General features: G+C 41.1%; 1 protein-coding gene across 4 annotated transcripts; it reads right to left on the reverse strand.

Moving 5' to 3' along the window:
* Nucleotides 1–2277: 2277 nt before the first annotated feature.
* LOC113015391 (ubiquitin carboxyl-terminal hydrolase 29-like) lies at nucleotides 2278–9023 on the reverse strand. 4 transcript variants are annotated; one of them, XM_026157407.1, is made up of 18 exons: nucleotides 8954–9023; nucleotides 8677–8854; nucleotides 8497–8582; nucleotides 6914–6994; nucleotides 6660–6715; nucleotides 6289–6361; nucleotides 6096–6179; nucleotides 5540–5595; nucleotides 5239–5295; nucleotides 5013–5144; nucleotides 4798–4921; nucleotides 4561–4712; nucleotides 4356–4455; nucleotides 4139–4215; nucleotides 3853–3961; nucleotides 3185–3242; nucleotides 2859–3016; nucleotides 2278–2772 (listed from the first exon to the last, which is right to left on the reverse strand). In XM_026157407.1, the coding sequence occupies exons 3-18, from the start codon at nucleotides 8530–8532 to the stop codon at nucleotides 2767–2769; spliced, it is 1359 nt and encodes a 452-aa protein (XP_026013192.1). In that variant the 5' UTR covers nucleotides 8533–8582; nucleotides 8677–8854; nucleotides 8954–9023; the 3' UTR covers nucleotides 2278–2766. The 4 variants fall into 4 exon arrangements, with proteins under 4 accessions (XP_026013192.1, XP_026013191.1, XP_026013193.1 ...); XM_026157406.1 differs by having other exon boundaries at nucleotides 5239–5298; XM_026157408.1 differs by lacking the exons at nucleotides 6096–6179; nucleotides 6289–6361; nucleotides 6660–6715 and having other exon boundaries at nucleotides 5239–5298.
* Between the last annotated feature and the right edge of the window lie 3326 nt (nucleotides 9024–12349).

Raw genomic sequence — 12349 nt, forward strand, 5'->3', positions numbered from 1 at the left:
GGGAGATAAGACATTGTCATTTGGTTTTATTCTTTTCATAAATAAGTTTTGTACATCCTTTAGATACGGTCCCTTTTGTTTGTTGTTTTGGGGTCCACCCCGAAGCTGTAGTTCGCTCCTTTCCTTTGTTAGAATTCAATCACTGTGAAAAAAAATCACCATCAAAATTGTACTGGTTGTGTGATGTGCTGCTTGGGGTCAGACAGGGGTGGATCACCCTCATATTATGGTCTGGCCACCCTTAGAAAGGCCATAACACTAAAATGAAAATTAAAACTAGACTTATAACTGGCTGGTGTCCTTACCAGTGACCTTGGGTCTGAACTGTGGGCTCCTCTTTCCAGGTGTTCGTACTGCCTGAGTGGAACCAAGATGTGCTGTCTTGCCTCTTTTGGGTTTTCTGCATGTTTCTGGCTCAACATGCAAGTATCCACTTCTTGACGTTCGCTGTTGGTTGCAGCCACTTGAGGTTTTTGGGCTCATTTGGGTTCTCAACACTGGGTGACTTTGATGGGAGTGAAAGCATCCTCACAACATAAATCACCACACTACCTGCTTTTGTTTCAGATTTTTTCTTTATCCTTGTTAACATGTTTGGGTACTGGGTTTACCTGTAATGCATTTTGTGCTCCAAAAGCTGTTATTTTGTGCAGCTGTGCTCCAAAAGCTGTTAGCATGACCTTTTTTATCATTAGATTGTGCCACACCAGCATCTGAGAGAAAAGCTTTGAGTTTGATTTTGTGTTTGTGTTTTGCAGGCACTCAGGAGAATAAGTCATGATGTTTCTTGTGTTTGTCATGTTAGTATCTCAGTGCTTGTCAATCACCAGTCAACAGTGTCACCACTGTGAACAACATCCTTCGACTGTTCGAGCCAAAACCTTGGAGAAGTCCCTGCAGCCGCTTCAAAACTCATCACTGAGCTCGATCTCTCTTTTAACACGCTGGAGACAACAATGAAAGATGACTTTCTTTCAGATGCTGCTTTGAGGGCTTTGTTCGTGAATAACAACAGAATCAAAACCATCCATGAAGAGACATTTCACCCGCTGATTAATTTGGAGAAACTGGACTTCCACAAACCAGTTGGAGACTTTGTCCTCTGGATGGTTTCAGAACCTGATTTCTCTCCACTATTTCGATCTTTTGGGAAACAAATATACAACACTGGGTCCGGGAAACCTTTTCCTGCCACTGAGGAGCTTGAAGACCCTCCATTTTTGAGGAGCTTTCCTTCAGTCTGTCAGTGAAAGGGATTTTGTTGAACCTTGAAACTGCCGTGACCCTGTCCAAAGACCAGCTGGCCACCTGGCCGGGTCAGTCATGGATATTCACAAATACCCCATAGTACTGGTGGAAAAGACATATTGAGGGAAAATCCATGTTCAGACCATGTTCAGTGTGTCGTGACACTTGCACGATGGAAGAACACACCCACTTGTTGGTGCCAGAAGAGCCACTGAGAAATTATTGTTTTAGCTGGCTCATTACAAGTCGATGGCTGCTCACCTGGAGTAGGATAAAACTCTGGAGCGAATAATTGCCCGATTTTACTGGACAGGAAACTGTTTTAGACTTAGAGCTTTTTATTGTCATTGTGCAGTTTCTTGCACAGTGAAATTGGGTAAGTGGAGAGCATAGAGCCGCTGTATCTGTGCGCACCACCATCTTGCATTTTTTGCATGTTTGGCTGGTGTCACTTTTGGACTTTGCTACCTGTAGCTAAACATTTGCAGCTAAATCATTTATTTAAAAGCAGAAGCTGCAACTGATCGAGGGAATATTTGTCTGAAAACTTAAACTGAACTCCAAGGGTACCATTGCTCCAGCTCACCATCTTTACCTGAGTGAATCAGTTTGTTGAACAATCTAAATGATTCAGAAACTTCTGTGACATCAACTTAACTAAGGCTCATTACAAGATTCACAAAACACTGCTGAATACTTTTAATATTTTTTTATTAGTTATTTTTGTTTTTGTTGTTATTTTGATTTTAATAAAACAAAATAAAATAAAGAATTAAATCATTTCTTTGGTTTTTAAATTTAATTTATTTTACAAATAAATTAATAATAATATTAATAATAATAACAACAAATTAGTGCTGTCAGCGTTAACGTCATTTTACCTAATGACGTTAACGCTGACAGCACTAATTTGTTGTTCCCAGAGAGCAAGCCAAACACTGGTCCAGAAAAGGACGATCTCTAGTAGATTTTGTTTTAACCTCCTAGGACCTGGTGTCCACATATGTAGACATAACATTTTGGGTTGTCTAGACCAAAATACAAAATTTTGCTCTTCAAAAACCTGATATCCACTTATGAGGGAGGACATGACACTGCCACTGTTCAATCGAAATTTAAAATGAATGTCCTCATATGTGGATCTCATTCTTTTGAGAAACAAAAAAAAGATAGCCTGATTCTGATGTCTTGGTTTTTACCTTCATCGGGTCCCAATCAACCTAAATGGCACAGAGGAATTAAAAATGCATGCCATGAAAGTTCAGGTCTTAGGAGGTTAAAAATGTCCCTGCTGATGAGACCAGTGAATGTGGGGCGACGGTGGCAAGAAAAAACTCCCTCCTGGAGGAAGAAATCTTGGGAGGACCAGGCTCTCTGGCAGGACCCTCCCTCCTGAGGGCAATACTTACCTATACTTGTCCTCCAGTGTGCGATGGTGGGCTGGGACGACTGCTTTTCCTTCTCAGCATGATGATGACCTTAACTTCCTTCCTTCCTTCCTTCCTTCCATTTCCTGTTTCAGAACTGAGAATGAAGACAAAACTGGTTAACAAGGTAACAGGACATTTAAAAATTCTCTCACTTCAGGATGAGATGCTGTGTCTTCTTACGTTTCTCTTATAAAACAGGATGTAGGCCGACTGCTGCTGTTCCTCACAAACTGCAGATCCAGTTGTGTGGAGCACCTGTGCGTCATTATAGGTGAGCCAGCGATCTGATGTAGAGTGCTGACTCTCCTCAGGATGGACAGAACTACAGATGTAGTGTCCTGAAATCACATTAAGACAAATGAATCCAACTTCTGGAAGTCAACTGATTCAAGCAAACAGTGATTTTGACTTAGTGCTTCTTAGAACATCAAAAGCTTTTGTGTGTGAGTCCTTCACTGAAAAGTAGCAAGTTTCATTTTCTGTTTGTCACAAGTCTGTTGTTTTACCTGACTCTGTGCCTCCATAATGACTGATGATGCTACAAAGACTATAACAGCCACCACCCTGAGAAGGAACAAATCCAAAGAGTGTTAGTTTCATAAAGTCTCACATCAGTGCCATAATTAAGCTGATTTGCTGAGGCTACGTCCACACTAATGCGTTTTCGTTTGAAAACGCATCGTTTTCTCTCCGCTTTGACCTCCCGTCCACACCGAGACGGCGTTTTCCTCAAGGAAAAACACAGCATCTTGAAAACGCTCTCGAAAACGCATACATTTCAAAACGGAGTTGTCCCATCGCAGTGTGGACACTCGAAAACGCAGACTTTCTAAAACGATGACGCATTTTGGTCATGTGATGCAGTCATGTGAGCAATTAAACAAAGATAAGCCGAGTGCATTAGACAGCAGTTGTTTTGATTGCTCTCAACTTTGACAGCCCTAAAAAAGATTAATATCAGTTTGTACATGCTCCGGATAGCTTTTCTTCAAATTCTGTAATTCTCACTCACTTTTGCGCATGCGCAGGACTGGAACGTAAGCGTTTTCGGCCGTTTCAATGCAGACGCACAACTATTTGAAAATGACTGAAAACGCCAGTGTGGACACGGAGTTTTCAAATCTATCCGGGCTAGTGTGGACGTAGCCTGAGACGTTCTGCAGTCTGTTTTTACCTGATTGGATGGCACCACCAAGTCCCTCTGCAGCCTGACGGGGTCATCCACCTTCTTAATCTTGTAGGTTTGTGTAAAGCCAAACCTCTTCAGATGCAAGATCAGAACTCTGGCAGAAAAGAAAAAAAACACAAACAAGGTAGAAAATAAGAAGAATGAGTGTCAAACACAAACAGAAGATGGGAGAAAACGACTGCTCAAGTATTGTCTCGAAGAACTCTGATATTTGATGCGCCACAGTTTGGAAACCTGGTCAGTCGATCAATTCTGATGTGACCTTACTCACCTTGGCAGTGTATCAAAAGACGACTTCAGTTCTGAGGCCGTCCCTCCACAATCACAGCGAAATTCTATTTCTTGTTCCTGAACAACAGCACAGAGAAGACAGGCTTTATGGTAGAAAGAAATCTCAACATATGCACACACACATGCACACAAACACTAACAAAAAAGGTGTGTTAAGATCGCTGATACGACAACTCTATTGGAATTTGTGATCTTACCTTCAAGTATGTCTCTAACATGTTTATAATAGACCCCTCTGGAACAAGGTCTAGAGACAAGCTGGTGAATTCCTCTTGCTGTGATGATTGGTGACCGCAGCTACACATTTCAGGAGTAACGTAGTTAAAGTAAAGATCAGGTACGTGGAAAAGAGGTATATGAAAATATTGCAACCAGCTCTGCGTTTCTGAAAGACAGGCTTACCTCTTGCATGTCCTCATGTTTTCCATTTTAAAAATGTGATGGTCTTCTACTGGGCAGCTATAACTTTGGCCCAGGAGAGCTGCGTTCCTCTCCAGGTGAGGTGTGAGCCTTTTGACCTCATCGAGGAATAATGTTAGGAATTCATGAGCGTCCTGAAAGAAAAGCAGAGAGATTTAAAACAGTACATCAAAATCAGAAGGTAAAGCAAAAAACGAAATGTCCAAATAGCTGACGCACTTTCTGTGCACTGCCGGTGTATTCAGGAGCTTGACTGCTGAATGCCTTCTTAAAAGCTCTTAGGTGGTGATCTTTAAGGCCATAATCTGTTGACTCGTGACAGTCCCTGACATCAATAAGCCTTCTGTAGAAAGGAAGGGTAAACAGACATTTCTGCTGTTAGATCTCTTTGTTCTTCAGGTTTTTGAAGAAAGTAGAAGGTTGACGTAGCGCACCTTAAGAGCTGAGCTTCTGGATCTGTGCTCCACAAAACCCCCTGACGCCTGATGTCTCTTATGAACTCCTCAATGTTGAGGAGGCTCTGCAGGCAGGAGTTCATGTAGCAGGTGTTTCCGATGTTTGGAAACCTGACACACACGCGCAACGTTTACAGTATCAGTGTAAAATAATTCATTTTCTCCACTTTGACAAAGTGAGTCTTTGTGCACCACGTGTACTCACCCGAAGCAGTCTATAGTCCCAGTTTGACTTTCTATTTTTTTCCCACCGCATGCTACACTGCTCCAAAAAGGTAAAAACACAAACACAAAATTAGGAAAGATGTCAAGATTCTGAGCAGTGTATGCGCATGTATGCATGAGCTTTGAAGTTGAAACATTTTGGAGGACGTCCAAAAGTAGTAAAAAAGATGTAAATACACAAGGTGGAAGAAAAATGCCAATAAAAGGGAAATAAAACAGCTCCAACTAAACCACTGCTATAAATATCTCCAGCAGCATTAAAGAGCGGCGCATTTCTTTACCTCTGATGAGACGTAGAAGGAATTTCCTTCTCTGCCACGTTTTGTTTGTGTAATTTCTGTTTAGAAACAAGAAAAGCAACATCAGTAATGGCATAAAACAAACATACCAAGGGAGTCTCTCCATGAAAAGTGTCCAGTTAGAAAATTTGGTATTATTTCATATTATTTATCACTTTAGTGAGCTGTCAGCTCATGAAGCAGATATATAGGAATATCTTTAAATAAATTAAAAACAATTTATTCATGCTTTAAATTGAGTTTTAAAGTTTGTCCTATGAAATACAAAATCCTTCATTTGGTTTTGATCAAAATTCAGTTTTTACAGAAATCATCCATCAAGCTTCATTAAAAGATTCAAAAATGCTTATTTACCATAAAAAATATTTAGAGAAACATCCTGCAAGTCTCTTCAAACTTACCTTTCTGTGAAAAAAAAAACTTTAAACATCTTTGAACCTAATTTGAGGACATGGATGTGCTAAATTGCTCTTAATTCTTCGCATTTAACTGTGATGAGTAAATGCTTGATGACAGTGACTCTTTCCATAAAACATACCTTCCAGAATTTAAAAAGAAACCAGCGACACTTTTTTTGTGTCTTCACAGTGTTGCTCTCTGCCTCTGCATCGCTGTCAGTTTGCTGCAGAGGACAAACAAACATAAGTTTATTAAAAAAGTAAAGTCACTTTAAATTAACAAGTGCAATTTAAAGAGAATGTGCATTTCATATGTTTCGTGTAAAAGCAAACCGAGGAACAGCAGAGGTGTCTCCATTTTCTCTTCTTCTTTTGACCATTTTCAGCAACACAAGCATCCGGGATGCTGATGAGGACAAAAGTGTAAATGTTATTTTTCAAAGTGGAAATTTTTAACAAGGAGTACATGCTGGAGATTGCAGATAAAAATTAATAACTGTAATGGAACAAAATCATGTATTTTGTACATTTACACTCTACATTTTCAAACGCTAATCTCTGAATCAATAGAAATTATAGACAAGACTAGAAGTAGTAAAAAAGATGTAAATACAAAACACCAATAAAAGGGAAATAAAACAGCTCCAACTAAACCACTGCTATAAATATCTCCAGCAGCATTAAAGAGCGGCGCATTTCTTTACCTCTGATGAGACGTAGAAGGAATTTCCTTCTCTGCCACGTTTTGTTTGTGTGATTTCTGTTTAGAAACAAGAAAAGCAACATCAGTAATGGCATAAAACAAAGTATATGGTAAGAAAATACAATATCCTTCATTTGGATTCAAAATTCAGTTTTTACAGAAATCATCCAAGAAGCTTCCTTAAAAGTTTCAAAAATGCTTATTTACCATAAGAAAACATTCAGAGAAATGTGCTGCGAGTCTCTTCAAACTTACCTTTCTGTGAAAAAGAAGTTTAAACATCTTTGGACTTGATGTGATCGCAGCCAAAATCTCCTCAGCTTTGCAAAAGTTCAACTGAAAACAAGCAGTCAAAGGTTGTATATTTATAAACTTTCAGCATAGAACGTTCATACCCTGAACAGCAAACATCAGCATTATGATGTATGGGGCTCATTTGCATATTTTGGAATGTATGCTCATTTGAACTGTATGGTGCTCGTCTCCAAGCAACTGCTACAAAAACAGGTCAAGTCAAGTGGCTTTTATTGTCATTTTAACCACGTGCAGAGGTACTGTACAGAGTGAAATGAGACCGCGTTCCTCCGAGACCCTGGTGCTATATATGACATATACGGACAAACCCAGGACTACATAAAGTGCAGTGTGCATAAATTGCAAAAATAAACAAGACAAAACAGTGCAAAACTAGACAGAACAGGACGATACAGACACAAGACAATGGAAATGTGCAAAATGCTGAGTATTGTGCAAAAGTAACTTGGTGTCTGTATGTATGTGTATGAGTGTGAGATACTGCAGATAAGTGCTTGGTAGTGACATGTGTGAAGGTGTGCGTGTGCCAGTGCAGTCACTGAGTGTTCAGGGGTCTGACGGCTTGTGGGAAGAAACTTTTCCGTAGTTTGGTAGCGAGGGCCCGGATGTTCTGGGACCTCTTTCCAGAAGGCAGCAGGGTGAAGAGTGTGTTTGAAGGCTGTGTGGGGTCCTCCAGCAAGCGGGTGTTATAAGGAGGGGAGAGGGACTCCAATGATCTTCTCAGCTGCTCTCACAATCCGTTGTAGGGTACTGCGATCTAATACGCTGCAGTTACCATACCAGACAGTGATGCAGCTACTTAGGATGCTCTTGTTAGTCCCACTGTAAAAGGTGGTGAGAATGGATGGTGGGAGATGGGCTTTCCTCAGCTTCTGCTTGAAGTAGAGACGCTGCTGGGCCTTCTTGGTTATGGAGCTGGTGTTGAGGGAGCAGGAGAGGTTCTCCGCCAGGTGGACACCAAGAAATCTGGTGCTCTTGACGACCTCCACAGAGGATCCATTCATGTTAAGTGGGCAGTGATCCCACTGTGCTCTCCTGAAGTCAACAATCTCTTTTGTTTTGTCCACGTTCACAGACAGGTTGTTGACTCTACACCTCTACAGATGGCCCGCAGTGCAACCCTTCAGCTTCCTACTAGATTCACCTATATACAAATTTAAAGACCTAGGAGACTTACTTCTCGTCACAGAGTTGTAGCATTCACAAGATTTTCAGAAAACTTGAACTCAAGGTCAAGGTCACTGATATTCAAACTGACCCCAGAACTTTAGTAGATGCACCAATGGTATCAATTCAAAATCCTACGCTTCTCGTTCCATTTTTATTTCACTATCTGTAACTAAGACAAATAAACAGTATTTGGCACACAAGTCACTATTAAAGTGGTTTGTGAGACTCCACATCTGATAACAGTATAACACACTGCTTATTTATGTAAAATTGTCATCAATAAATGTGTTCAAAACAGAAGCTACACTGGCTTTAAAAGTTTTTGTTAACTCTGACTACCTGTCTGCTCTTACCTGTTTCTTTTGCTCTCTGCTGTCTTCATCCTCCATCCAACTCTACATTGTATTGTTAGGGATGACATGATGAAACTGAAGGGTGTCTGGGCACCGAAAAAAGAAAAGAAGAGAGATTGGATTAGGCTGCAGCTGGCGTGCCATTCTCTCACTTCAGGATGAGATGCTGTGTCTTCTTACGTTAATCTTGTAAAACAGGATGTAGGCTGAGTGCTGCTGTTCCTCACAAGCTGCAGATCCAGTTGTGTGCAGCACCTGTGCGTCATTATAGGTGGGCCAAGGATCTGATGTAGAGTGTGGACTCTCCTCGGGACGGACAGAATTACAGATGCAGCAGCTGCTTCCGATGTATGGAAACCTGACACACAAACAAAAGTTTACAGTATCAGTGTAAAATAATTCATTTTGTCCAGGTTGAGAAGGTGAGATTTGGTCCTTGTGCACCACGTGTACTCACCTGAAGCCGTCTGTAGTCTGAATTTTATTTTCCATTATTTATCCACCGCCCAAATGTTTCACTGCGCTACTGCAAAAAGATAAAAACACAAACACACAATTAGACACTGAGCACTGGATGTGCATGCATGCATGAGCTTTGAAGTTTAAACTTTTTTTTATCATCAACAATTTTTATTTATTTCATTTTAAACTTCAATAACAGAGCTTAAGGATAACTACATAAATAAATAGTTTAAAAAACAAACAAACAAAAACAAAACACAACAACAAAAAAAACAAAACAAAGGGAAGTTATCCTATTCTTTCTTCGCACACCAATTCCCACACCACCACTCTGTCATTACTCCTCTGTTCTTCAAGTTACAGAAAGCCAGCTTGTAAAGGGGGACCAAATACAATCATATTGATGCAATTTGTCTAATAAACCATAAGTCACTTTTTCGTAAGACGCCAACTTAGCCATTGTCTTTAGCCACTCTTCATAGGGAGGGGGGGTTCTTTTTCCGCCAATGTCTTAGCAGGACCCGTTTGGCCGTAGTAAGAGCCAAAATAATCCATCTTTTTGTATAACTGGAAAAATCTACAGGGAGTGCAGAATTATTAGGCAAGTTGTATTTCTGAGGAATAATTTTATTATTGAACAACAACCATGTTCTCAATGAACCCAAAAAACTCATTAATATCAAAGCTGAATGTTTTTGGAAGTAGTTTTTGTTTTTAGTTTGAGCTATTTTAGGGGGATATCTGTGTGTGCAGGTGACTATTACTGTGCATAATTATTAGGCAACTTAACAAAAAACAAATATATACCCATTTCAATTATTTATTTTTACCAGTGAAACCAATATAACATCTCCACATTCACAAATATACATTTCTGACATTCAAAAACAAAACAACAACAAATCAGCGACCAATATAGCCACCTTTCTTTGCAAGGACACTCAAAAGCCTGCCATCCATGGATTCTGTCAGTGTTTTGATCTGTTCACCATCAACATTGCATGCAGCAGCAACCACAGCCTCCCAGACACTGTTCAGAGAGGTGTACTGTTTTCCCTCCTTGTAAATGGCTGTAGCTCAGGTGGCAGAGCAGGTCAGCCACTAATCAGAAGGTCGGTTGTTCGATCCCAGGCTGCATCCTGGCTGCATGACAAATATCCTTGGCAAGATACTAACCCCATGTTTGCCTACTGGTGGTGGTCAGAGGGCCCGGTGGCGCCAGTGTCCGGCAGCCTCGCCTCTGTCAGTGTGCCCCAGGGCAGCTGTGGCTACAATGTAGCTTGCCATCGCCAGTGTGTGAATGGGTGAATGACTGAATGTAGTGTGAAGCGCTTTGGGGTCCTTAGGGACTAGAAAAGCGCTATACAAATGCAGGCCATTTACCATAAATCTCACATTTGATGATGGACCACAGGTTCTCAATGGGGTTCAGATCAGGTGAACAAGGTGGCCATGTCATTAGTTTTTCTTCTTTTATACCCTTTCTTGCCAGCCACGCTGTGGAGTACTTGGACGCGTGTGATGGAGCATTGTCCTGCATGGAAATCATGTTTTTCTTGAAGGATGCAGACTTCTTCCTGTACCACTGCTTGAAGAAGGTGTCTTCCAGAAACTGGCAGTAGGACTGGGAGTTGAGCTTGACTCCATCCTCAACCCGAAAAGGCCCCACAAGCTCATCTTTGATGATACCAGCCCAAACCAGTACTCCACCTCCACCTTGCTGGCATCTGAGTCGGACTGGAGCTCTCTGCCCTTTACCAATCCAGCCACGGGCCCATCCATCCGGCCCATGTTAAGGTTCAAATATTGAGGAAGGAGAGTAAACACAACCATGGTCCAGAAGAGCTTGGTCAGACAATTGATTTTAATGAATACACGCGTGGGAAGACCAGTTCCGTTCGCAGACAGGGCTGATCTCCGACTTAATCAAAGCATAAACAGATTTTTTATACCATCAGGGCTTGAACTTACTGACGCCCCCCTCATCAAGACTCACTCTCATGTCATCAGTCCATAAAACCTTAGAAAAATCAGTCTTGAGATGTTTCTTGGCCCAGTCTTGACGTTTCAGCTTGTGTGTCTTGTTCAGTGGTGGTCGTCTTTCAGCCTTTCTTACCTTGGCCATGTCTCTGAGTATTGCACACTGTTGGGTAGTAAATGAAATAACAAGTGGAATAAACAAGAAAAAAAATAATAAAACTACAAAAAATAAAAGGATGAAAAGTAAAATGAAAACTTTATATTTAAAAATGATGAAAACCTAATATGTAAAATGAAAACTTCAAAAAATACAAGGATGAAAACCTTATATTTTAAAATGATGCAAACCTTAAATTGAAAACTTTATGTAAAATAATGAAAACTTCATATTTAAAATGAAAACTTTATGTTTAAAACTGAGAACTTAAAAAAAAATAGATAAATAAAAGCATGAAAACCTGCATAACCTACTGTTTTAATCAGTGCGTGATCACTTGACAAGTCATTTTTAATCACCACGTCATTTATTAGCAGCTAGTACAAGTTCTCCTCTAACAGAATTGCAACGGGATGTTGTTCTTCTTGAGGCACGGCAACATAAGCAGTCATTGTAGTTGTTATCATCTGTGAAATCATTACTCTTAGGCATGGCAACACACACAACACTAATATGAGCAGTGCTATCATGATGAGACCTAGAAGAAAAAATGGCTTTGCTACAGCAGCCAGCCATGAACCGCTGAACAGCCAGTCAAGCCAGCCTTGTGCTGTAGCTGCTCCAGGTGTGTGGTCAGTGACATATTTTTGCAGAGCGGTCAAATTCTGCAAAGCTTCATAAATGTCTCCTCCAGTTTCGTATCCATCAGGGATAAAAGTGCAACATGTTTCCCCGATCAGCTTGCAAACTCCTCCTTGTGATGCTGTTAGCAGGTCTAGTGTCAGTCTGTTCTGCAGCACCATCGTTCTGATGGCCTGCTGTTCTCCTGCTAAGGCAGTTCCCAGGGTCTTAGTCAAGTTGATGTGTCGTAGCAGAGCATATCGGTTGATTTCCACATGATCCCGCACCTCGGCAACTCCAATGCCGGGGATCAAGCTCTGTAAGAATTTCACTCCACCTCCCCAGATGCGAAACTCTCCCGGCACTCCAGTGTCCACAGTAATGCCGAAAGAATTGGGGGAGGCGATGTCCACTTCACGTCTCTGCCGGCTGCTTGGATGATGTGCAACACTTTGCATGAAGAAAACGTGATCTGATAATTCCACCAGGGCGCACAGACCTCCCCAACCTTCAGGGAGTGACAGATAAGCCTTGTTGCCACATAGGAAGTACCAGTCAGCCAAAACTCTGGTTCCTCTGCTGCTGGGTGCCGTCCGTGCACATCCTGTCTGGTACTGAGTCTTTGTTTGTAGT

Source organism: Astatotilapia calliptera, chromosome 22 (genome assembly GCF_900246225.1).
Source record: "Astatotilapia calliptera chromosome 22, fAstCal1.2, whole genome shotgun sequence".
NCBI classification, from domain to species: Eukaryota; Metazoa; Chordata; class Actinopteri; order Cichliformes; family Cichlidae; genus Astatotilapia; species Astatotilapia calliptera.